Source organism: Microcaecilia unicolor, chromosome 1, assembly GCF_901765095.1.
Source record: "Microcaecilia unicolor chromosome 1, aMicUni1.1, whole genome shotgun sequence".
NCBI lineage: Eukaryota > Metazoa > Chordata > Amphibia > Gymnophiona > Siphonopidae > Microcaecilia > Microcaecilia unicolor.
The window spans coordinates 463,425,209-463,452,627 of NC_044031.1; the positions used below are offsets into that span (position 1 = coordinate 463,425,209).

The 27,419-nt window shown below is 43.5% G+C and overlaps 1 protein-coding gene across 1 annotated transcript in view; it reads right to left on the minus strand.

The window, feature by feature from the left end:
- Window positions 1-23,241, minus strand: part of MTCL1 (microtubule crosslinking factor 1) — a 474,698-nt gene extending 451,457 nt beyond the window's left edge. Inside the window, exon 1 of the mRNA XM_030187538.1 lies at window positions 22,375-23,241. Coding sequence (XP_030043398.1) covers window positions 22,375-22,986 — 612 coding nt within the window. The 5' untranslated portion in view covers window positions 22,987-23,241. The remainder of the gene's footprint in view (window positions 1-22,374) is intronic.
- Window positions 23,242-27,419: the final 4,178 nt, after the last annotated feature.

Sequence of the window (27,419 nt, forward strand, 5' to 3'; positions counted from 1 at the left end):
TCTCTGTTGATCACCCCACCCCTCACCTATCCACACCCATCCTGTTAGAATATCAATGATATGCTTTGATGTCCCCATGCATACCTCCTACCCACCCCCATCCTCCCACCCTGTCAGACTGTCATAGTAATGCTTGAATGTTTTCACTTATATACACTGTCAGCTAGCACATTTGCTTATTTCCGATCTGACGAAGAAGGGCAACCTTCGAAAGCTAATCAAGAAATGTATTAAGTTATGTCCAATAAAAAAGGTATCATCTTATTTTCTTTTCCATGTTTTATTTTGTTTGATTTCTATTGATAACCTTAAGAGTGGACTAACACGGCTACCACACTCCTCTACTTAAGATAAACCATCAAATGCCTTATGTATTAAAGTACATAATTTGAACCCACAACATGCCTCCAATGGAAACTTCTCAACAGAGGAGAGACATGATCTGCCTTTCGCTTATTAAATATCAACTTTGCCATCGCATTTTGCATAATATAGCCACAGAAGGCATTTTGCATAATCTGCAGACACCACATCGATGATTTAGTACAGAAACATACGGAGTTACAATAGTTGAGCAGTTGTTGGCAATTCCGACGTGTTTCTCCGGAGCTCTCCTTACAGCGTCGGAGTTCTGTGCATCAGGCCCTAATTGCATTCATCCATTCTACACCCACCAGAGTACATTGTGTTTAAGCTGGGGCACAGCCAGAAATCCAAAGGTGGACTGAGGGGGCCCAATATTGTCCCCTCCCCCACCACAATAAAATATTACCTTTGCTTGCCGGGATGCCAAGCCCTACCATCCAAAGATTTCTCCTGCATAGCCCCGCCTGTGCTGAAGAAGCAGTGAGTATTTCATTCAGCAGGCTTGCTTTGGCTGCTACTGCTAGCTCTCTCGCGCATGCTCAGCTCAGTCTGAGCATGCGCAAGAGAGCCAGCGATAGCAACCAATGTGCGACTGCTGAATTTATTTATTTATTTATTACATTTGGACCCCGCGCTTTCCCACACATGGCAGGCTCAATACGGCTTACATAGTAACGATATAAATAATTACAAAGTCGTAAGAAGAATACACATTTTGTGGTAAACGCAAAACTAATGGGGTTAGCGGAAAGTAAGTTAAACATAGGAGGAATTGGGTTCAGAAGGAAAAGAGCGTTGGGAGGTAGGCGTAGAAAGATGGAAAGGAACAAAGTACTTGCTGCTTTTTTTTAGCACAGGCGGGACTGTGCAGGAGACGTCTTCAGATGGTGGGGCTTGGCATCGCTGCCAGCCATGAACACAGAGGAGACCCGAGCCAAAGGTGAGGGGGCCTAGGCCCCCGTAGCTATGTCACTGCGTTTAAGTCTAGTGTTACCAAAGCTGTTCTTTACACTGCTCAGCTTATGGGGTGTAAAGGTGCACGTTAAAAAGGCAGGAGTAACCTGTGCTGTGCTAAGCCTTTAAGACAAAATGGAAACTTTATGAACCTTGCTCATATTTAGTACCCAGAGCGGCTCTCACAGCACGATGAAGAAAACACAGAGCTGCATTACAACAGTGACACATTTAACCACATCTTGCAGTTATAGCCAGAGAAGAGGTAAAAGGCCTACAGAAGCAGGCCTTTTATTACAAGAAAATAAATAAATTAAAATTCTGCTTTGATCTATAAGCTAACTTGCTCTCTTTTCAATCAAATCACACAGAGCTAGATTTACCAGATGTGTGCTGTCGCTTTAGCATGTGCTAATGTCATTAATATGCATTAATGCGTATAATGGAAAAGCATATTTTTGTAAATCTAGCTCATGCCGCCACCAATGTCCTCCTATGGCTGGGGTTTCACCACCAATTAGGTTTTCAGGATCTCTCAATGCATATTCATGCAGATATAGATATCCATTGTGGACCTAACTACGTAAGAATCCCTCCGGACAGATCAAGGTACGTGAGAACCAGCCCTCCTCCAGGGGCCGGGCACAACTTGCAAGAGGAGCTGCAAGAACTCGTCTTGTACCTGCTGACCACCCCCACAGCATCTGTGCCACTATCATTAGGTTCCAGACTCTCACACTGGTGGTTCATATCTGCTGACCTGAAAAATCACAACTTTTAGACGTGGCAGTCCGCAAGCTTCAAAACGTTGACAGTACCAGCACAGAGGATACATGGCAGTAGATTTTAGGAATGTGAAAATTCAAAAGACAAATGCTAGTGGGGGGGGGAGATATGGAAAACCAAGGGACAAAGGCTAGGAAAGGAGAAATTATAGGGATGATACCGTGGAGGAAGAACAGGAGATGCGAAGGCGGTAGAACGAGAGGACATGAAATGAGATTGAAGGGGGGCAGACTCAAGAAAAATGTCAAGAAGTATTTTTTCACGGAGAGAGTAGTGGATGCTTGGAATGCGCTCCCACGGGAGTTGGTGGAAAAGAAAATGGTAACGGAATTCAAACATGCGTGGGATAAACATAAAGGAATCCTGTTCATAAGGAATGGATCCTCAGGAGCTTAGCCGAGATTGGGTGGCAGAGCTGGTGGTGGGAGGCGGGGCTAGTGCTGGGCAGACTTATACGGTCTGTGCCAGAGCCGGTGGTTGGGAGGCGGGGATAGTGCTGGGCAGACTTATAAGGTCTGTGCCAGAGCTAGTGGTGGGAGGCGGGGCAGACTTATATGGTCTGTGCCAGAGCCGGTGGTGGGAGGCGGGGCTGGTGGTTGGGAGGCAGGGATAGTGCTGGGCAGACTTATACGGTCTGTGCCAGAGCCGGTGGTTGGGAGGCGGGGCTGGTGGTTGGGAGGCGGGGATAGTGCTGGGCAGACTTATACGGTCTGTGCCCTGAAGAGGACAGGTACAAATCAAGGTAGGGTATACACAAAAAGTAGCACATATGAGTTTTTCTTGTTGGGCAGACTGGATGGACCGTGCAGGTCTTTTTCTGCCGTCATCTACTATGTTACTATGTAAGACAAAGAAAAGGAACAGTAGGGTAGAAGAGCTGAAAATGGAGTGGAGAGACAAGTGGGAGCTGCAAGACATGAGAAAAGCTAAGAATGAGGAGAGATGGCAAGAAAAGGAAAAACATATAGACAGCCAGCACCGAATACCACCCATAACAGTACTGATTAAGTTCTTTAGGGGCACCTCACCAGACACAACTGAAGAGTCAGAGCACTAGACAAGGTGCCAAAGACTAAGGTGGCATTCAGGAAGCTATCATGAAATTCTTACGAACGAACAGTGCTCCTGCTGGTGAAAGAAGAATGGGCTGCCATTCTACCGGCACAAACCATAGGCACTGCATCTAGAGCCCATGCAGTACAGACACTACCTAAAGGAACTGGAGCTAATAGATAAAATCCTCTGTTATGAAGACAAAATGGAAAATGCTAAAAATCTGTTCCATTAAACAGCAGGCTACAACAGCTCCCACTTGGCCTTGGAACAAAGAGGAATTGAAGTTGGCTCACTTCTGCAACGTTGGACATCTTTGCCTTGAGAGGCATGGCAAGAATTATACCCTCACTGTTCCCCTCCCCACTTAAGACAAGCTCTTGCTTGCTTCAACTTATTAATCAGACAAAATCATACTGTATCCCTGTAAGTTTTATGTTCCGGTAAAGCCCTTTACCAAAGCACACTGCTTGTAAAAGAACTGCTAAGTGAGATGTTTATGTTGTGTGTCAAACCACAGATCTTAAATCATCCCAGCTGAGTAATCAAGTAAAAAGAGGCCAATGATCAGCAGCAAACACAGGCGCTAGAAGCTATTAGCACCATACTAGTGCCCGCGTTTGCTACCTCCCCATGAACAGAGCCCCAACATGTGTGAAACACTGCGCTTGCAAGCTCTGACCACAAGTAGCATGCAAATGTATGCTAAACAGGTATTTTATTATTCCTTCCTAATGACCAGCGGGCAGTGTGCCAAACATTGATGCACTGCCCGTTGCAAATCCTATAGGGTTTGCAGAACATTGGGGAGGAATGGTGAGCCCTGTTCAGAATGCATTTGCATGCTAGATCTCCCATCCCCCCAAATGGACCCCCCCCCCCCCCCCGCAGGAACCCTAACCCTACTATTACTACCCCACCCCAAGCAAGCAACGTGGGGGCTGGAGGTCTCCTGACCCTCCCCAACACAAGTTCATGGGAAGCTGGAGATCTGGTGGATCTCCAGCCCACCTAACCCCCCCATGGTGGCCCAGTGGGCCGTGAACACAAGCCCCACAACCTGGTGGTCTAGCGGCCCCCTTCCCCACCCCCATTACCTGAGCGGCAGAGGAGGGAGTAGTACTCTCCTTCCTCTTCCAGCACTGCCTTGAAACTGGCAGCACCCAACCCTGCCCAGTGATTCCCAGGATCTGCTGCACGGGGCTTCACCACCATATTAGGGCATCCCAGAATGCACTGGGCAGGGCTGGGAACCACTATTTTCAAGGCGGCACTGGAAAAGAAGGGAATGTACTCCCTGCACCAATCAGGTTTCGGGGGGGGGGCAGGAAAGGGGGCCGTTAGACCACCAGGTGGGGGGGGCTTGTGTTCGCAGCCCACTGGGCAACCAGGGCCTTTTTTATTGGTGTGCGGGGGGGGGGGTTAGGGGGCTGGCGATCTGTGAACTTCTGTCAGAGGGGTCGGGGGGACTGGAGGTCCTCCAGACTTCCAGCTCCCGTGTCTTGTCACTGGCTTGGGATGAGGGTGTGGGGGTTCAAAGGGGGGGGGGGCAGTAGGCCACCAGGGCCTTGCATTTGCAAAGTGGCCTGGGAGTCCCACAGACCTCCAGCCCTTGTGTTTGACAGGTCTGGGCTTTTGACAGCTGCAACCTATCAAACAAGTGCGGGAGGACTGTGCCTGAGCACATGCTCAGGCACAATCCTCCAGCACTTTTACCCTATGATCAGAGATTAATAGTGTGCTTAAATTTGCATGCTATTATGTCCGATCATAGGGGCGGTAAAGCCCTGCGCTGTTCCAGTGCTATTTTTAGAGCGTCATTTAGAACAGCGTGGGACTTTTGATCATCTGCACCTTATTTCCTAGCATTGTATGCAGACAAGCATTCAAAAACAGCTGGCAGAAGTTATTTGCCATTATGAGAGCATCCAGTATGGAAGACCAACCTCTTCCCAGCAACATACTAGGCTACACACTAAGGCGCAGTTCGAAAATATAGCCACAGAAGGCTAGACGTTTTTCATTGCTGTAACAAGACAAAAAAAACAAAGCAGTGAGCTAGAAATTAAGTTTATGCTTCAGCCTGTGCACGTGTCTTGTCTAGGCCTGCGTAAATCTGTACCCTAGTGGGTTTAAAGAAGTTGAAAAATGATCTTAATTATAGTAAGATTAGGTTCAAAAGCAGTGGCTGCATGACAGATTCTTCCCAGAGAGACTGTAAAGGCATCTTCCACACAGAAGCTGGAATTCATTCCATATCACTTTGCCTTTTCTTCATTTTAACACTGTTTTTATATTATTTCTGCTGGTTCATGCTCTCACACTCTGTATCATTAAATAGGCAGAAACATGATATGTTTATGCAATGAATGTGAGGCTCCAGTATTCTTGCAGACATAGAATAACAGTAGCTATATATTTTTTTTTATTATTATTTTTTTAATTTTTTTAAGCCCACATTCTTGTCAAAATAATTGTCTGGATTTATATAACACAAACAGGCCTACAGCAAATTTCTGGCATCACGGCTGGATGAAAAAAACTTAAAGAAGCAACATTTCAGAATTATGGCTAAGAACATGCCAGAGAATCAACAGGAAAGCAAGATGAACTTGAATTTCAAGACTCCCGACTTTGCGCTTTCAGTGCTCCAGCCAGTGGTACACACTGCCTCTTCCTTTCCTTGACGCCAAAATATCCTAAAACTGCAAGAGCTGAGCTTTACCAAATCTTACACTTCTAGACTTAATGGACTAGTTCTCTTGTTATGCAGAATCTGCTGTTACCCATAGTAAGCCTTAATAGGTGGCGGAAAGGGCTCCCCCCTGAAAAGGCTGCGCGGCCATTTCCTGAAAAAAAAAAAAAGGAAGACCGACACCAGCGCAGGCCCCCTATTACTGCAGCTTGGTAAAAGGGACCCTTAATTTCTATTTTCCCTTATTTGCCCCTAGAATCTACCCCACCTATAAGCAAAAAATTACCACAAAAAAAAAAAAAAGATTAAGAACATGGGTAAGAGGGCCCCACAGTTTCTCCCACTTAGAAATGAGTTTTGATCGTTCAGCCTGCAGCTTTTCCATCTGGCACGAATACTGGAACCATGAGGACCACACTTGTAGAGAGGGGGATACGGGCCTTTTCTATGACTCTTGCAATCATGAAACACATTGGTGTACACAAAAATTCTGGGCCACAGTAAAATTGGAAATTTGGTTGATTCAGGAAAAGAATTTCAGGATCCCAGCAAATCTGGAGCTGCAACAAAATATGTATATATTGTACTGCTTTCCAGTATGATCAAGCTTTAGAATGAAGCTATCAAATATGGCCCTTCGTTCCCCTCTCATTTTTCAAACTTGGCCCAAAACTAGAAGTGATCGTATTTGCATTCAGGAACAAATGACAGTTCTTTGGTCAGTAATGAAATGATCAGATATCCTTTGCATATCTGAAAGCCTTATTACAGCTGATGTTCCTGTGAACAAGCTATTGGTTGTGCCTACTGTTGATTTAAACCACTCCCTGCCCATGCCAAAATTCCCTACGATATCAGTTTCCTTTTTCATTTTCACTCATTGCTGCTTGTCAGAATTAAAACTGATAAGTTTTGTGGAGGACTTCGCTTCCACTACCAGATTTATGCATCAATGAGTAAATAGAACCTTCTTTAAAATTATTTTTCATATCTCAAATTTCTTAATTTTTACTAGCCCTACTTCAGACAAAGTTTTCACATTCTTTCATAATTCATTATGTTACTTCTCAAAATCTACTAATGTCTTTAAATCAACTGAGAATTAATTTCCTGCTTGAGCATGGTGTGTTTCTATTTTAAGCAACATTAAATCAATGCATTTTCATTCAATACTTGGCTCCATTTTCTCAAGAAGTCTTTATCTACAGGTGGAGGTTGTGGAGACGACGGTCAGAATTTAAGAAAGCGTGGGACAGGCATGTGGGATCCCTTAGGAAAGGAAGAGTTAGTGGTTTCAGAGGATGGGCAAACTGGAAGGGCCTTTTGGCCCTTATCTGCCGTCTTGTTTCTATGTTTCTACGTAGACTCGGCTCTTTTAAAATGGGAAGTCCATGGGAAATTTTCTCCTTTCTACAATGCTCTGTAAGCACTGCCATATGGAGTTATGGCTATGTAGATTTCTTGAAAAGATTCGATAAGCAAATTCAATTTGCAGAACACCATGATTGTGTAAATTGTATGAGCAATGGAGCATCTGAGTTCATTAACTTTTTCTTTTGAATAGTGTAGCATGTTCTGTTAAATATCAGACAGAATTTCACCCTTATATTATTAAAAATTAAAACAAGATGAAAGAAGCAGTAAAAGAGTTAACAATCAAAAAAAATTTCATTTCATTAAAAAGGATTTTCTGGGAAACAGCACTAACCGGGTGGCAATCGACATTGTGCGTGCGCTGATTACCGCCCGGTTAATGCGTAAGACCTTACCACTAAGTCAAGAGGTGGTGGTAAGGTCTCAGGCTCAAAATGGACGCGCGCCAATTTTCATTTTGCCGCATGTCCATTTTCAGCCCCCCCCCCCAAAAGGCCTTTTTTTACAGGTGGCTGAAAAATGAATCTGTGCACATCCAATACGGGCATCTACACCAGCACAGGCCACTTTTAGATGCACCTTAGTAAAAGGACTATTTTGCTAAGAAATCCTCCTTTAAGTTTTTTTAATTAGTTAGTTCATTGGTTCAATTTGACTTTGAATCAGTTTTCACCATCTATGGGACCCCAATTCCAAACCTTACTGGTTCAGACTTCTCAGGTTTCCAATTTTAAGCCAATTGCAAACATATCTTTTTTTTTTCTTTTTACTTAATTGATTGAATTTGTGGTGAGTTCTCAACTAGTAGCGCTACAGAAATGATAAGTAGTAGTAGTAGTGGTTCCTCATTGAGAAAAATCAATTTTTCTGATCAATGCTACAGTGCGACTGATCAAGTGTGTGAAAGCTTCTGCGGAAGTGATCAAGGAAAAGCCCTATTACAGCTAGAAAAGAGATTTTCTATATGGTGGAACTGTATGAACTGAACAGTTTTGCAGATTGGACAGTGTTCTACTAATAACAACCTGAACCTGACTCTTCAACTTTTTTTTTTGTTACACACCAATAAGATTTTATTACTTAGTGTCCTTTACAAGTTTTGATTGGCTTTCTGCTGATACATACAGATCTTTTGATTGGCTTATGTGAAATTGGGACAGCTTTAATGCTCAGGATAACTCAGAGAAGAAAAGCAGAAGCTCGTAAGATGATGGTTTTACTGTTAATTCCTCTGAGGTAGCTATTGGTGAAACAAGGGCCTTCGTCAGGATTTACTGTGACCGATATAGTCATGAACTTTAAAGAGTAGAGATCTCTGATTTGAATTTGGCTATTAAACTCCTGGATTCTATATATGGCGCTCAAAATTATGTTTGCAAATTTGGACACATGCCCAATTTGTGTGCACAATTTCATTGAATAACAAGCCAATTAGCACCAATAATCTGGCACTGTCAGTTTGTATGCTGTGTTATAGAATACTACTATTATGATTCCCAATTATACCTCTGGTACATAAGCATTCAATCAATACCATAAACCAGGGTTCTACAACAATCTAAGAGGTCATGACCTCTTAGATTGTTCTAGAACCCTGGTTTATGGTGCTATAGAATACAGCAGATCCATACCTTATTTAGGCGTGGGGATTTATGCCAGGTTTCAGTTGGTATAAATCCTCACACCCAAAACTGAGCGTGGATCCCAGCGCCAAGCACTATTTTATAAACAGCGCACAACTCAGAGTTCAGTCTAGAGAACAGCGCTTAATGCTCCTTTGTTTAGCACCCAAATTTGGATGCCACAGGAAGTCATTAAAAACCCACCTCTTCAAAAAAGCTTATCCCAACGATCCAACATAAATCCCCATACCCTGCAACACAACATAATCAAAGATCGTACTAGACAATTTACTATCCTCTTTCCCCCTCAAGGCCTGATTCACCTCTATCTCATTTGACCACAACACAATCGTTATCAACCGAAATGGCAAACGCCTTTACGGTACTTTGTAAGCCACAATGAGCCTGCAAATAGGTGGGAAAATGTGGGGTCTAAATGTAACAAATAAATAAATAAATAAGTGTGGCTACAAACTGAGCCTTTATGATAAACACTGAAAAAATATTGGAAGATGACAGTGAAAAATCTTTTACACATTATAATAAAATGTCTACAAGTATTAACGAGTTGGTTTTTTTTGACCAATTATGATTCAAATTCTTAGCCCTACATTCTATCAGTTAAGTTGTTGAAGGGCAGTAGAAGCTCTGAGGTCTTTTCTCTCGTTAGTGTCTTTTTCATGCACTACTGGGCAAATGTGTTCTTGATTGGTAATTGTGTTGCTATTTGCTTCACCTTGTTAAGCGGTTTTATGAGTAAAATTAACCCATTTGGAAACATTACCCCAAGAAAGGCAGGATGGTTTGGGGTTTTGTTTAAGACAACAAAAACTGCTTCTCCAAGAGGCATAAAAAGATACAGAAAAAAAATTCACAGGGAAAACTAAAGGACCTTATTCACTAACACGTTTTAGTGAGATGTAACATATTAAACAATGCAGCTATTTTGTTCATTCTCTAGCATAAATTGAAAATGCAGCTGTCAGGATATTAACAGACTGGGAGTATACTACCCTGGTTTTATGCTCCTTACACATGTTGGAAATAACCCAGCATTTAAGTTTAAAATTTACTGGTTAGTTTTCTAAGTTTTATAGGATGATCTGTATGCCCAGTGTATTTAAAAAAACACTTCTATAATAGTATTTTCCCACTCAAAGTTTGCGGCTTTATTAGAACTTCAGATTTACTAGATCATCAAAGACTCTTTCCATGGCATTTTCCTTTGCTACTTTTATTCTCTAGAATGAGTTCTCCATACAAATTCCAATGGTGTTAAATTTATTTACTAGGATTTATATACCACCTTTTTGAAAATAAATCACCCCAGGTGGTACACATCAACTACTACTAATCATTTCTATAATGGTACTAGACATACACACTGCTGTACACATTATATGTAGGTACTTTCTCTGTCCCTAGAGGGCTCACAATCTAAGAAGCTGCAGTGGGAATTGAACCCAGGTCTCCCGCCCACTGCACTAACCATTAGGCTACTCCTTTTACCACTTCAGGAAAATGCTAAAAAGCATTCCTTTCTAATGAAGTGTATTCTTCTTGTCAGAAAAGAAAGACATCTTATCATTGTGTTGCATTTTGTTGTCCATCTAGGACTAGATTCTATACATAGCGCCTGAAAAATTGGTGCTGAAAATATTCCCACCTAAACGTATTCTGTAAACATCACCTACATTTAGGCATAGCTTATGGAATACATCCAGAGGCTTATAGAATACGTCTAGCAGCCATGCCTGTGCCTAACTCTAGGCGCATCCATTTACGCCAAATAAAACTTGGTGTAAATACCAGCACCTAAGTTAGGCACGGAGCAGGTGAATTGTATAACTGTGCTTGTAGAATTTTGGAACACCAACAGCCCGCCCATTTCATGCCCATGGCCACAACCCTCTTTGGCCACATTCATTAGAATTCATGTGAACCCACCACTTTATGGAATACACCTAGAAAGTACATTCTAAGTAATGCTAATTAGTGCCAATTGTTTGCTAAATGGCAATTATCAGTGCTGATTGGCTTAATTAAATTGCACACACAAATCCAGAATACAACTGGATTCGTACACGCAATTTCAGCTGTGCTATATAGAATCTGGGGGATGATGTATACGTTTTTATGGATGTAATTCTGTAAACCATATAGAATGGTTTTTAATCAGTACTTCAGTAAATAAACTGGTTTCAAATAAAAAATTAAAATTAATAAATTCTCAGTGGCTCCTATTTGCTAACCATACACTCAGCTTATAGTTATGCATATTGGTACATGAGGCCCTAAATTTGTATCTGAACACAGATCATGCCTTCTAAAGGGATGCCCACCCTCGACATTTTTAATCCAAGGGCGCCTTTTACAAAGATGCGGCACTGATTACCGCACGCCAAATGCAATGAAGCCCATAGGAACAGAGGTGATCTGGGAAATTATAGACTGGTGAGCCTGACGTTGATGCTGGGCAAAATGGCAGAGACTATTATAAAGAACAAACTTACAGAGCATATTCAAAAGCATGGATTAATAAGACAAAAACAACATGGATTTAGTGAAGGGAAATCTTGTCTCACCATCTACTACATTTCTTTGAAGGGGTGAACAAACATGTAGATAAAGGTGAGCCGATCGATACTGTGTATCTGGATTTTCAAAAGGCATTTGACAAATGAATTCAAAAGTACCACATGAAAGACTCTTGAGGAAATTTGAAAGTCATGGGATAGGAAGTAGTGTTCTATGATGGATTAAAGACTGGTTAAAAGATAGAAAAAAAAGAGTAGGGTTAAATGGTTAGTATTCTCAATAGAGAATGTTAGTTAGTAGGGTTCCCAAGGGTCTATTCTGGGACCGCTGCTTTGTAACGTATTCATAAACGACCTAGAGATGGGACTAACTAATAAGGTAATGAAATTTGCTGATGACAAATTTATTTAAAGTTCTTAAATTGCAAGAGGGTTGTGAAAAATTGCAAGAGGACCTTACGAGACTGGGAGACTGGGCGTCTAAATGGGAGATGACGTTTAATGTGAGCAAGTGCAAAGTGATGCATATGGGAAAGAGGAACCCGAACTATAGCTACATGATGCAAGGTTCCACATTAGGAGTCACCAAGCAGGAAAAGGATCTAGGTGTCATTGTTGATGATATGTTGAAATTCTCTATTCAGTGTGCAGCCACGGCAAAGAAAGCAAATAGATGAGCAGGTTGATGCAGAAATGATAAAAGAAATCAGAGACGCGAACAAAATGGGCAATGTGATAATAATGGGTGACTTCAATTATCCAAATATAGACTGGGTAAATGTAACATCGGGACACGCTAGAGAGGTACAATTTCTTGATGAAATCAAGGACAGCTTTATGGAGCAGCTGGTGCAGGAGCCGACGAGAGAAGGAAAAATTCTAGACTTGGTCCTTAGTGGAGCGCATGATCTGGTGAGGGACGTTATGGTACTGGGGCCGCTTGATAACAGTGATCATAATATGATCAGTTTTGATATCGACCTTGAAGTAACTGTACACAGAAAGTCAAATACGTTAGCGTTTAACTTTAAAAAAGGAGACTATGATAAAATGAGAAGAACGGTAAAAAAAAAAACTTAGGGGGGCAACTGAGAGAGTAAAAACTGTACAACAGGCGTGGACGCTGTTCAAAAATACCATCCTGTAGGCCCAGGCCATACATATTCCACGAATTAGAAAATAAAGACGGAAGTCCAAAAGACAGCCGGCCTGGTTGAAAAGTGAGGTGAAGGAAGCCATTAGGGCTAAAAGAAACGCCTTCAGAAAATGGAAGAAGGAACCGTCTGAAAATAACAAGCAGCAGCATAAGGAGTGTCAAAGCAAATGCAAGGCGCAGATAAAGAAGGCCAAGAGGGATTAAGAAAAAAAAGATAGCATTAGAGGCAAAAAAGCATAGTAAAAAAAATTTTCGGTATATTAAAAGCAGGAAGCCGGCAAAAGAATCGGTTGGGCCGCTGGATAACCGAGGGGTAAAAGAGGCGATCAAGGAAGACAAAGACGTAGCGGAGAGACTGAATGAATTCTTTGCTTCGGTCTTCACCGAGGAAGATTTGGGTGGGATACCGGTGTCGGAAATGGTATTTCAAGCGGACGAGTCGGAGAAACTTACTGACTTCACGGTAAACCTGGAGGACGTAATGGGGCAGTTCGGCAAACTGAAGAGTAGCAAATCTTCTGGACCGGATGGTATTCATCCTAGAGTACTGATAGAACTGAAAAATGAGCTTGCGGAGCTACTGCTAGTGATATGCAACTTATCCTTAAAATCGAGCGTGGTACCGGAAGATTGGAGGGTGGCCAATGTAACGCTGATTTTTTAAAAAGGCTCCAGGGGAGATCCGGGAAATTATAGACCGGTGAGTCTGACGTCGGTGCCGGGGAAAATGGTAGAGGCTATTATTAAAAACAAAATTACAGAGCACATCCGAGGACAAGAATTACTGAGACCAAGTCAGCACGGCTTTTGTGTGGGGAAATCTTGCCTGACCAATTTACTTCAATTCTTTGAAGGAGTAAACAAACATGTGGACAAAGGGGAACCTGTTGATATTGTGTATCTGGATTTTCAAAAGGCGTTTGACAAGGTACCTCATGAAAGGCTACAGAGGAAATTGGAGGGTCATGGGATAGGAGGAAATGTCCTATTGTGGATTAAAAACTGGTTGAAGGATAGGAAACAGAGAGTGGGGTTAAATGGGCAGTATTCACAATGGAGAAGGGTAGTTAGTGGGGTTCCTCAGGGGTCTGTGCTAGGACCGCTGCTTTTTAATATATTTATAAATGATTTGGAGACAGGAGTAACTAGCGAGGTAATTAAATTTGCTGATGACACAAAGTTATTCAAAGTTGTTAAATCGCGACAGGATTGTGAAAAATTACAAGAGGACCTTACGAGACTGGGCGACTAAATGGCAGATGATGTTTAATGTGAGCAAGTGCAAGGTGATGCATGTGGGAAAAAAGAACCCGAATTATAGCTACGTCATGCAAGGTTCCACGTTAGGAGTTACGGACCAAGAAAGGGATCTGGGTGTCGTCGTCGATAATACGCTGAAACCTTCTGCTCAGTGTGCTGCTGCGGCTAGGAAAGCGAATAGAATGTTGGGTATTATTAGGAAAGGTATGGAAAACAGGTGTGAGGATGTTATAATGCCGTTGTATCGCTCCATGGTGCGACCGCACCTTGAGTATTGTGTTCAATTCTGGTCGCCGCATCTCAAGAAAGATATAGTAGAATTGGAAAAGATGCAGCGAAGGGCAACTAAAATGATAGCGGGGATGGGACGACTTCCCTATGAAGAAAGATTAAGGAGGTTAGGGCTATTCAGCTTGGAGAAGAGACGGCTGAGGGGAGACATGATAGAGGTATATAAAATAATGAGTGGAGTGGAACAGGTGGATGTGAAGCGTCTGTTCACGCTTTCCAAAAATACTAGGACTAGGGGCATGCGATGAAACTACAGTGTAGTAAATTTAAAACAAATCGGAGAAAACTTTTCTTCACCCAACGTATAATTAAACTCTGGAATTCGTTGCCGGAGAAAGTTGTGAAGGCGGTTAGCTTAGCAGAGTTTAAAAAGGGGTTGGATGGTTTCCTAAAGGACAAGTCCATAAACCGCTACTAAATGGACTTGAGAAAAATCCACAATTCCGGGAATAACATGTATAGAATGTTTGTATGTTGGGAAGCTTGCCAGGTGCCCTTGGCCTGGATTGGCCGCTGTCGTGGACAGGATGCTGGGCTCAATGACCTTTGGTCTTTTCCCAGTATGGCATTACTTATGTACTTATGTACTGTTAGGTATTATTAGAAAAGAAATGGAAAGCAAAAATGAGAATGTTATAATGCCTTTGTATCGCTCCATGGTATGACTGCACCCCGAATACTGTGTGTGCTATTCTGGTCACCGCATCTCAAAAAAGATATAGTGGAATTAGAAAAAGTAGAAAAAACGGTGACGAAAATGATAAAGGGAATGGGACAACTTCCCTATGACGAAAGGCTGAAGCGGCTAGGGCTCTTCAGCTTGGAGAAGGCTCAGGGGAGATTTATGATAGAGGTCTATAAAATAATGAATGGAATGGAATGGGTGGAGGTGAATTGCTGGTTTCCTCTTTCTAAAAACAGTTTTATGGTAATCCAGTGAATTCATTAATGTGGTTCTTCTCCACAAAAACAAAAAAAGAGAAAGGGGGGGCTGGAAACTACTGAGCAGTTAACGTGATCTCAGTGAATGAGGCTAGCACAGTTTCTAGAATCCAGCGGATCACAGGTAGTTTTTGTCAGAGGAATCTGATCTATCTATTTTTTTTCTAATTTAAATGTCTTATATACTGCCTGCAAGCCCAATAACTATCAAAGCAATGTACATTCAGGTGCAGTAGGTATTGTTTTGTCCCTGGAGGGCTTACAGTCTAAGTTTGTATGTGAGACAATGGAGGGTTAAGTGACTTGTCCAAGATTACAAGGAGCTGCAGTGGGATATGTACCAGGTTTCCCTGGTTCTTAGCTTGCTGCTCTAACCATAAGGCTAAGTATACCATATTCAAGTATACCAGAGAGCACTAGATACGGTATATTTAGATTTCAGATATGGTTCTGTATAGGCAATATAAACTGAACACCCTAGCGTACCAAGGGCAGAGGGGTGGGGGCAGTCCACCCTAGGTACAGGCAGCAAAGGGGTGCACTGAGTAGACATGGGGCTGTGCCAGTCCTCTGCCCCCTCTGATGTCAACTTCCTGTTCTGGGGTAGGGAACTGGCAGAGCCAACAGTCACACGCCTGCTCTGCCCCCCCTTGCTCGGAGGATGGGGATGCTCTGCCCCGGGTGGCATCTGAAGTAGGTACGCCACTGACTGAACACACTTGGTTTTGGACTTAAAGTGACTGACTGGGTCATAAATTGTTTGAGTAAGAGGCAACACAGTGAAGTGGTAAATTGAGTTCACTCTGAAGAGAGGTGCTAAGGAATGATCTCAGGTCTGGCTCTTTTCAACATTTTTGTAAGCTATATCATGGAAGGACTATCAGCAAAGTTTGTCTTTTTGCAGATACATTATCAAAGTCTGCAACAGAGATGACAACCCGGGAGGTGTCAATAACGTGTGGAGGGATCTAGAGAAGCTTAAGGAATGGTCTAGACCAAGGATTCTCAACCTGGTCCTCAGGACATACCTAGCCAGTCAGGTTTTCAGGATATCCACGATGAATATGCTCGAAATACATTTGTACAGAATGGAGGTAGTGCATGCAAATTTAATTAATGCATATTTACTGTGCATATCCCAAAAGCCTAACTGTGTCCCAGAAAATGGATTGAGAACCTCTGCTCTGGACTAGAGTGTGGCAGTTAAAATTCATGGCTAAGATTCAAAGACAAAATACACAGGATCATGCATTTTGGGCTCTCAAAACCCAAGGGTGTAGTATAGGGTAGTGGATCTCAAGTGGGTCTTTGGGGACCACCTGGCCAGACAGGTTTAATGAATATGCATGAGATATTAGCATGCACAGCCTCCCTTATACACAACTTCCTCTCATGCATATTCATTAAGGATATCATAAAAACCCAACTGGCCAAGAAAGGCAGGATCTGGTGGCAATTGTTTTTTTTTTTTTTTTTAAATTTGTATGAAGTCTTTATTGTTCATTGAAACAACACAAAGAATGCAAAATACTATCCATCAAGTCACATTTTCCTATGACTAATACAAAATTCCGCTAATGCTTCATACAGTATAACTCGTCGTAGTTTCAACTTTCCAATATCAACATCATTGAACTTCAAAGTTTTTTCAACTTTTTAGTAAAGCAAAGGTTACCCTCCCTCCCACCCCCCTACCCCACCCCACCCCACCAAGAGAGCACCGCTGAGCACTACCTTTTTTTTTTTATTTTTTATAACTAAACACTCTCTTTTCAGACATACTAGTTCGTCAGAGCCTCTATAGGAATGTACTTCCAAACCGAATGGCAATTGTTTTTGATAGCTTTAGGTGACCAAACAGGAAGAAAAGGCAACAGTAAAAGCCAGAAGGATACTTGGGTGCATAGAGACAGGAATAGCCGGCAAGGAAAGAAAAGAAGTAATCACTTAAGTCCCTGGCGAGACCTCATTTAGAGTTACTGTGTACAATTCTGGAGACGACACCTTCAATAGGATATAAACAGGAAGGAACTGGTGAAGAGGATAGCTACTAAAATGGAAGTGGTGTTTCCAAAAAGCATATGGGGGCAGACTTCAAGATCTCAATATGTTACTTATGAACTTTAACGCAATCACCACCCTGTATTTCTTTACCGGAAATGGCGATCGCCATCACGGTACAATGTAAGCCACATTAAGCATGCAAATAGGTGGGGGAAAATGTGGGGATACACATGCAACAAATAATACGTGTGCTTTGGAAGAAAGACCAGATAGAGTAAGTGATATAGTCATTTGTGTATCTCCGAGGTACAAATACACAGGAGGTAGACCTCTTTCAACAGAAAGAAAGCTCTGGAACAAGGGGTTCTAGAATGAAGGTAAAAGGAAATATATATTTTTTTATGGGATGGTGGATATGTGGGAATAACCTCCCAGTGGAGAAGACGGAGACAAGAATAGACTGTACCAGAATTCAAGATGACACAGAACAAGCACAGAGGATCTGTATGGGAGAGGAGGATATTATAGAGTACAGTAGTTATAAGTCATTTTTATATATTTGTATGCTTCTAATGCTTTCAAAATATTCCTAAAGTATATTTTAAAAATGCGCCTTCAGTTTATACAACATAAGAACGTAAGAGTTGCCATAAGCCTAGTACCCTGTTTCCAACACTGGCAAATTCAGGTCACAAGTTCCTGGCAGGAGCCCAAAAAGCAGAGAAATTCCATGTTGCTTATCCCCTGAGATAAGCACTGGCTTCCCCAACACTACTTTGTATAACTATTTATGGGCTTTCCTCCAGATTAACAAGTTAAACCATTTTAAAACCCAGTTATGCTAACTGCTTTTGTTACATTCTCCAGCAACAAATTTGTGCTTAATTGTGCATTGCATGTAAAAATACAATTTTCTCTGAGCTGTTTTAAATGAACTACTTCAGGGCCACTGAGAGGGGGCGGGGGGGGGGGGGGCTTAATTCCCTGAGCCCAGGCCTCCAAGAGGGGCCCAGCACCCGTCTCTCTCTCTCTCCTGCTCCTGACGGGACCCAGGTGATCACATCCCAACAGGAGCAGGAGAAAGACAACTCTAGCGCCAGGCCCCCCTTAGAGGCTGGGGAGGACCCAGAGGAGCAGACACTGCAGGTCTTCCTACTACTACTAGTACTTAGCATTTCTATAGCGCTGCCAGGGTTACGCAGCGCTGTACAAGTTTAAACATGGGGAAGGACGGTCCCTGCTCAAGAGAGCTTACAATCTAAAGCGTTGCTCTTCATTCTGTCCATTGCTTGTAAAGTGGCTGCTTTTCCTCTCAGGCGCACATGCTCAGTTTTGAAACCGAGCATGCCCTGAGAGAATAAGCAGCCGCAGGGGCAGGCAATGGGCAGAGTGAAGAGCAGCGCTGAAGGAAGACCTCTTCTGCTGGTGGGGCTTCGGGATCCCTGCCAGCAAAGGTATTTCAAATGCAATTGCGTCAACAATCCGGGGGGGGGGGCAGTAGCTGAGACGATCGTGGAGGGGTGGCAGCAATGATGAAGATCGGGGTGGGGGGCAGCAGTCCTGCCCCAGGGCCGGTTCAGTCTCTTGGTGGCCTTCCTACTTCATGGCATGTCCCCCTAGTCTTTGATGTCTTTCTGAAAAGCATGATTTTACAGATCATCTCACCACCGAGCCCTAACCTCTTTAGCTCTTCTTCACAGGGGAGGCTTTCCATCCCCTTTATTATTTTGGTTACTCTTCTTTAAACCCAAATTGTATAGATTACTCAAGGTGCAGTCACATGGAGTAACACAAAGACATTATATGATATTCTCCATTCTCCTCATTCCTTTCCTAATTCATAACATGTTTGCTTTTTGGTCACCAACACACAATGTACTATCTATATAATACACCTATATCTTCTCCCTAGGTGGTGACTCTCAATATGGAATCCAGCATCATGGAAGTATAGTTTGGATCATGCATCACTTTGCACCTGTCCACAGGAAATTTCATCTGCCATATGGATGTCTGGTCTCCAAGGTCCCCCTGCAGTTCCTCACAATCTGTTTATAAAAGGCTATCTGAAGCACAATCTTAATTTTCTATCAAAATGATAGATGACAATCAAAACACATACCTAATTTACAGACCTCAGATGACACAGATCTATCACTACACAGATACAGGAAAATCAAGAGCAACAGAGTAACTCATCAATACTATACTGCTTTTCATGTGCTGAATGAAGGCAAGTGTCAAAATGGAGAAAACCTTTAGTAAACAGACCTCTAAAAAATTTTATGACTTATAGCACTAATTTTAAATGTGTGGGGGGGTTGGCTTAAGAATTAATGACAATTATCAATGGAAGAAGAAAGAATGGGAATGGCTCAGGTGAGGTTTTAAATGGACATGCGGATTTATTTATTGCATTTGTATCCCACATTTTCCCACCTATTTGCAGGCTCAATGTGGCTTACAGAGGTTGTTATGACATAGTCCATTTAATGAGTTGCTTTTCCAAAACTGAGACAGCTAGATATACACAAGTATGCTAACATTGTTATTGTGTGTGATCAGTAAATCAGTTCCATTGCATAAAATGAGGTCTGCAGTAAATGAAATGTTTTGATTTGAGTTTGCACAGGCTGATGCGGCTATGCGGTTTAGTAAATCTAGCCCTAATTTTGAACAGTGGTGAGTGGATCACTTGCCCAAGACCAGTCAGGAGAAAAACAAGCATTTGAACACTGCCTTCTCTGGTTCTCAGCTCCCAAAGGGATCAGCACTGCCAATAAAGTTCCCTCCACCTATTTGAATTGCATTTAATTATACGTTGGGTGAACCTGCTGCAAGAATGGATTTTACTGATTTTTGTTGTTGTTCTTATTTGGGATTTAGCTTATGCTTTGTAAGTTATAGCTTAAGGTGAGTTATATTCAGGTAGGATAGACTGTGAGCACTCCAAAAGACAGGAAAATACTTAAGTTTGAATCTGAGGAAATGGAAGGTTGCAAGGACCCTGAATTTCCATGTTCTCAGCACACCACCGTTCCATTTGCCATTTCTGGCCAGGGCTGGTATCCACCTATGGAAATGTTTGGTGGGGGGCAGCAGCACAGTGCCCATGCAGCAGGAAAGCAGCACTTTAAAGCTGATCTCAGAGTGGTACAAGATCTTTAAACACAGGCCTGCATTTCAGCACTGCCGTGTTCCCCCTCCCCCCAAGAAAGTCTGCACTGGAAAAGGGTGCAATACATCAGCACTTGACCACAGATCTATGTTCAATGCCCTGACCCAATCTTTGTTTTTGTTACATTTGTATCCCGCACTTTCCCACTCATGGCAGGCTCAATGCGGCTTACATATTGTATACAGGTACTTATTTGCACCTGGGGCAATGGAGGGTTAAGTGACTTGCCCAGAGTCACAAGGAGCTGCCTGTGCCTGAAGTGGAAATCGAACTCAGTTCCTCAGTTCCCCAGGACCAAAGTCCACCACCCCAACCACTAAGGCCACTCCTCCACTCATTGTAGGACCTGTCAAGAGTGGAGGACAGAGGTAGGGTGGCTTCACAGCTGTTCCCACCTAAGCGCACAACTATGGTATGCATTGCCAAAAGCAGTAAAAACTACACTCGACCACCTAAATTTTCGGAAACCACTAAAGACAGACCTGTTCAGAAGACCATACCCCACTGACCCTACATAAAAATACCGGTCACTTGCGACACAACATAACCAAAGACTGCAACAGACATTACCTGACTCTTCTTCCCCCTTTCCGTCTCTAAGTTCCCCCCAACTGTTCCCTACCATACATATACCTCATTATACCACAATATCACTTTGCATTCATTCATACTATGTATTTATTCAAACCGTAATTAGCTAACACCGTTAACAATTATATGTAAGCCACATTGAGCCTGCAAAAGGTGGAAAAATGTGGGATACAAATGTAACAAATAATAATAGCATTAGCAGAACGATAGGGAAGGGGTAGGGGAAATGCTGAACTAAGGGGTATGGCATTGAGCCGCCCTGGGAGGGGGAGGAGGAGGGCTTTGCAGCACCCAGGAATGGGGTATGTGCCTGAAGGTTCACCTAGGGCCTCCCCTGTTTCTTATGACAGTTTGTTTAAGGCACTGTCAGGAAACAGTTTGTGCTGAGGAGCAGAAACAACATATAATAAAAGAAAAAGCTAAATCATTGCTGAAAGAACAAAAGCAGGTAAATGCGAAAAGGTTGGTGGAAGCTGTCATGCTACAGCACACAGCAGAGAAGTGTTTTGTTACTAAACACTCTTGGAGTTATCACAATATCAGCAGAACAAGAGCTTGCTAATTCTAAATTCAGTTGTGCCTTATTCATTGAATCTCAGTCCCTCCAGATTCTAAATACTAGCAAGCGCATCATTCAGGGTTTTTTTTTCTCCTCCTTACAGGTTAAATCAGGATAACGGATTTAGATAGGGTACCATCCCTGTTCACAAATACAAAACTAATTAATCTCTCCCAACGCTGCCCAATCAGCTCGTTTTACTGTACGTTTAGATGAATGCACGCCTATTTCTTACCACTACCAAACTGTCATATGATCAGGGAAGCCCATCTGCTAGAAATTTAATCTTAACACGCTAGCTTTAAGCTACTAACCCTAAACGGTCCTGCGTTTTTCAAAAAAAAATCCAAGAAAAAGGGGCGGCTGCATAATCCACGCTCTCTGATTACGTTATTTAAAAAAAATAATAATAATGAATACAAGGCAGCAAGTACAACGCTAGGCTCGCCTAGATACTATACGAGCTCAGGCAGCGGTATTGCGCCTCATTCATTAGTCGAGGTTCTTGAGGGAAGTGGCTCCTGGATCGGGAATCGTTAGCCAATCAGTAAAAAAAAAAAAAAAAAAAAACCGCAATGCTAAGTGTGAGAGCGTATTTTGGACCGTAAGGGAGAGGTCCAAAATATGCAAATAGTGTATACTCATTCATAAGACAAGTGCTATACTCCAGTTGCTTTTCTGCAGTGTAAAACTGGCAAACTTTTGTCCCTTTATCTCCAAACCAAATATTTCCCGGACCCCTGTACACTAGCTGTCCTCATGCATCACTGGAAAAAAAAAAATCCTACACATCTTATGCTTCATAGGAAAACCAGTGATCACCTTTTTCACTGTAGGGAATAAGAAAAGGCACACAAGCACCGTGGACAGTTATTAAACGAGTTTGACACATCTCCGTTTGAATGAAACCTTTTTACTTTCTATAACACTAACTTCTTTTTGGCTGCACCACTCTGAAAAGTGCACATGGACGTCTCGGGCCACATCCCCCTTATCACTCACTCACCTTCAGGTAGTCATTTTCCGAGCGCAGCTCCTCCATCTCCCGCAGCAGCAGCAGCGCTTCCTCCGCCCTTTCCTCCTGCTCGGCCTGCGGCCGCTCTCCCCCCACTCCTGCCTGCCGGGGGCCGGGGGCGACCGGCTGCTGGGGACGATCATTGCCGGCGGGGACAGAGGGCTGCACCGGGCGGGGATCGTCCGACAGCGGCTCCGAGGCGCAGTCCGACAGGTCCGATGAGCTGCTGCTGCTCCCGCCGCCGCTGCTGCTGTGACCGCAGGCCGGACTGGGAGCCGGGCGCTTCCCTCTTCCACCGTCCCCCGGGGCGGCTTTCCTGGGCGGGGGCTCGGCTGGACCCGGCGGGGCTCGGACCGCTTTCTTGACGGTGCTTCTGGCCGGGCTGGGCTTATTCTTGGCGCCGGGGGTGCTGCTGCGGCGGGACGGGCGGGGCGGCTTAGCGGAAAGGTGCGGGGATTTGGGGGGCGGCGGCGGCGGTGGTGGAGGAAGCTTGGCCGGGGCGGTGCGCGGGTCCCGCAGGAAGGGGCGCGCCGGGGAGGGGGCTCGGTGCAGCCGCCGCGCCTGCTGCTGTAGCTTGGGGTCGGCGCCGCTCACAGCCTCCATCTGCAGCGGGTGACCGAGGCCCGGAGCTCTGCACTCATTCCCGCTAACAGCTAAGCCGGGGCGCTGGGGGGATTCGAACTCGGCTCTTCCTCCAGCTCGGTGGCTCAGGCTCCTGCACTGCACATGCAAGGAATAGATGTGTAGAAATAGGCAAAAGGCGGATCGTGCCCTATGTCCCCAGCAGTGAGTGTGTGCAATGCACTGGCTCCCCTCCCTCTACCATGCTTCTCTCTCTCCTCCTCAGCCCCTGACTCGCCTCGCCGCCGGCAGTAGCTTTTCCCCTCCCGCCTTCACTGTTCTGCGCATGCGCCAGCCACGCGCCCTGGCCCCTGGCCCCTCGCTCTAGCAATAGCATGCGGCTGTGCGCGAGTGCCTGGGACCGGGGGACCTTCTCTCGCTCTGCGACACGAGCATTTGCCTCTCACGTTCTGTGAAACCCTGAAGCCTTAGGAGAGGGCGCCGCTTCAGCCTTCTGCCTGCCCAGCACCGCATCGTACCTACGACGAGACGTTTTGGTGCCCGCTGGGAGGGGGGGAGGGGCGGAGGGGCGGACAAGGACAAAGAAGCTTATGCTCTGTCTTCTCGCTCACTTGGATAGTAAGAGGTCTGGGACACTACTTTGCCCGTTTTTTCAGACGTGCATTCACTTCCCTTTTGTATTTTCAAATGACTTTCTTCACAACCCCAGTTTCTAGCTCGGCCACTTGCCTTGTGCAGTGGCTCTACTCCCCACAGTACACAGCTTCCAGCTTGCTCTTTTACCTCTAACATTAAACGAACCGGCAGCAGATAAAAAGTCATAATAATAACCTTTGAGGCAGAGTGGTGTTTAAGAACACAAAGGGAAGATACAGGGAGAGATCAAGGCAGGATGTTGCAAATTATCTTCCTGCAGTAGCCTTAGGGAATATGAGATTTATGCGCTATCAAACTGCTGTCATGAGAACGTTAAATCATGCTGAGTCAGAGATGTAGCTCCATTAAGCCCAATATCCTGTTTCTGACAGTGGCAAGTCTAGGTCACGCTGTGACCCTCTGATTCCTTTCAAGCAACAGTTTGGCTCGGCCATATTTCACGAAGTTTAGGGCTGCTTCGGCCAGGCACCGTCCTCCCTCTCAATTGTAGTCACTCGCTCTTCATAAGATCTGGATCATATTCCTTCTCCCTCTCAAGCTATTAGCAATCCCTAGCTGATGCATTTCATCATCGTTGTAAACTGCACTGAACCCTGAAGTGGGGATTTTTTAGTGGTATAAAAGCCCCAAATTAGATTTGATTTGAAATAAAGACCGAGGTGTAAGGGAGTATAGGAAAGTTAATATTGTGAGCCACATACTGTTGTTCTGAACTAGGGTGTGATCATAGCTCAGTAACGTTATGAGGCTTTTGAATGGTATACTTTTGGGCTACTTAGTTTCTAGAAACTCATACTGTTGCCATATGGGCAGAGTATGCTATCAGCAGTGTAGGGGCGGGGTTTCTGCTTGCTGCACAGGTACCCAGCAATGGGCAAGCATTACAGACACACCATAACTGTACCCTGTTTCTCGTCATCCAACTGAGATCACAGGGATTTGATTGGATGTTTCTTCCTTATTAATATTCTTAGTCAACTTTGCCTTCATGCTGGATTTTGGTTGCTGCATTCAAGTGTCTCCTTTCGGGATTCCTATGAATAAGCAAGACTCTTGTATTCCACATCAAAAAAAAAATCCTGGCAAAAGAGGATGATAGCAATCCTCCTGCATGCTCATAATTGTCTCAGAAACAAACACAGGGTGGAAGAAAACAAGTCCAAGTGACCAGCCAAAACACAGGAGTAATAAAAATATTAATGAGCATAAACACATAAATACATAGGCATACAATAGTATGAACTGCAAACATTATATAGATGTATAAAAGTATATAAAAAAAGATATAAATCACACAATTAAAATCCAGAAATCATAAAAAGTAATATCAGTAATAAAATGTTTATTACTGATATTACCTTTTATGATTTCTGGATTTTGTGTGTGATTTATATCTTTTTATGTGTTTATGCTCATTATTAATATTTTTATTATTATTTGTATATTGATTTTAAATTTTGTGTGTTTTTAGACCCCTGAGAAAGGCTTTTTGCCAAAACACGGACCGTGAGGGGTCCCAATAAACTTTGTTTGGAGCTCTTACTCCTGTGTTTTGGCTGGTCACTTGGACTTGTTTTCTTCCACCCTGTGTTTGTTTCTGCTTGCGTTATTGTGGAAGGAGTGGACCATCTCTCTTCTCTGTGCTCATAATTGTCTCCCATGTGGTTCTTCTTTATTATCACGTCCACTGGGTCAGCTGGCCAAATTTAAAATTGGGTTTTACTCTCATTGCTTCTCTTAATATTCAACATGCTGCACACGTGTTCCTATAACACTCCATGAGTTTTTTTTGTTTTTTTTATACCTCAATTCCAAATTTTATGAGATGCTTGAAATTGTGTTTTTGATTTCTGTTTTGTTTCCATGCTATACCATTGGCAAAATACATTCTATAGGTATAAACTCCCTCTGTTTCAGTCTCCTTAATCTTCATGAGTAAAGTTTCCTCCTCTTCCGTTCATTAAGCTTCTAGCCTTCTCATGTTTCAGATTCTGCTTGTTTGTTCCTTCTTGGGATTCCATAGATTATAACAAGTGTGGCTAATGCAGAAGGACCAAAAAAAAAAAAAGGAAACATCCATATAATAGAGACTTAAAGTGAACCAAATGAATCTAGACCTGACCTTGTTGAGAGGGACAGGATTAACTTTTGCATTTATAGGTAGTGCCCCAATTCAGAGTACACATCACGTGCATTTTAGTATTGTCCTTCCACTACAGATCATGCAAATTCTAATTACCAGGGACAGCTTGACCATTCAGGCAACTGGACACTGCCCAAGGGCCCAGGTCAAGGGGGGACCACTGCTAATGTCCCATGTGACATGCCCCACGCCCACATCCCTCTCTATCCCAACTGTGATGCTCCCTCTCTCCCCCCCCCCCCCCCACACTCGGCACCCCACTCCCATCTCTGAACCCCCAGTCCTGTTTCTTCCATGCAGGTAGGGCAGTACCAACAGCTACATTAGCTGATGACGCTGGAACTTCTCTCTCCCATGGCCCGCTCCCCTTCTGAAGTAACTTCCTTCTTCTGCAATGGCGAGCCGTAGCAAAGGGAAGTTCCAGTGTCAGCGAATCAGGCTTGAGGACAGAGAGTAATTGTGGATTCAGCAGCTTGGCTTCTCCTTCTTCAAGTAAGCAGACAAACTTAAAAAATAAAATGCAATTGTTATGTTTCATGATCACCCTTTCTCCCACCCTTCTGATTTCCCTCCACTCTTCTGCTCCATCTGGTTTCCTTTCCATCTCCCCTGAAAGGTTCCTCTCCTTTTCTCAAGCTCATTCCCTCTTCCTTTACCTGATGATCACCCCTCCTCCCACCCTTCTGATTTCCCTCCACTCTTCTGCTCCATCTGGTTTCCTTTCCATCTCCCCTGAAAGGTTCCTCTCCTTTTCTCAAGCTCATTCCCTCTTCCTTTACCTGATGATCACCCCTCCTCCCACCCTTCTGATTTCCCTCCACTCTTCTGCTCCATCTGGTTTCCTTTCCATCTCCCCTGAAAGGTTCCTCTCCTTTTCTCAAGCTCATTCCCTCTTCCTTTACCTGATGATCACCCCTCCTCCCACCCTTCTGATTTCCCTCCACTCTTCTGCTCCATCTGGTTTCCTTTCCATCTCCCCTGAAAGGTTCCTCTCCTTTTCTCAAGCTCATTCCCTCTTCCTTTACCTGATGATCACCCCTCCTCCCATCCTTCTGCTTTCCCTCCACTGTAATTCATGGCTGGCCTGTTCCAAAATGTGTATGATCAGTCAGGTTTGTAATGTCCCTTCCAGACAGTACTGTAAATGAAGAAAGTCAAAGAAGGCTGTGTGTGCTGAATGTTGATATGTAGGAGACCATCTAACCTTTGAGAAAATTGACAAAGTCTGTAATTAAAAAAAAAAATTATGTATATTGTGTGCAGGTTACAAAATCTGCTACATGTGTAAGTGATCATATTAAAAAAGAAGGAAGTAAATCTCAAGCAGGGGAAACCATATCACATGTAGTCAACTTATCCCGGCGCTAATATGACTAACTTAAATTCAAAACCACAACGCTCTCGCTTTTGTTTCATAACAACATTTAATCCATCTTTATCTGTATAAACATTGAAATATAATCATGCAGACGACCGACATGGACCATGTTTTTTTCTCTGCTTCAGGGTTGGTCATCAGCATTTCTCTTTCCATAAAAAACATCACATTCTCAAAATGGCCAGTTATGAAACATAAGCAAGAGCGCTGTGGTTTTGAATTTAACTTAAAGTCATATCAACGCCAACATAAGATGACTACATGTGACATGTATAA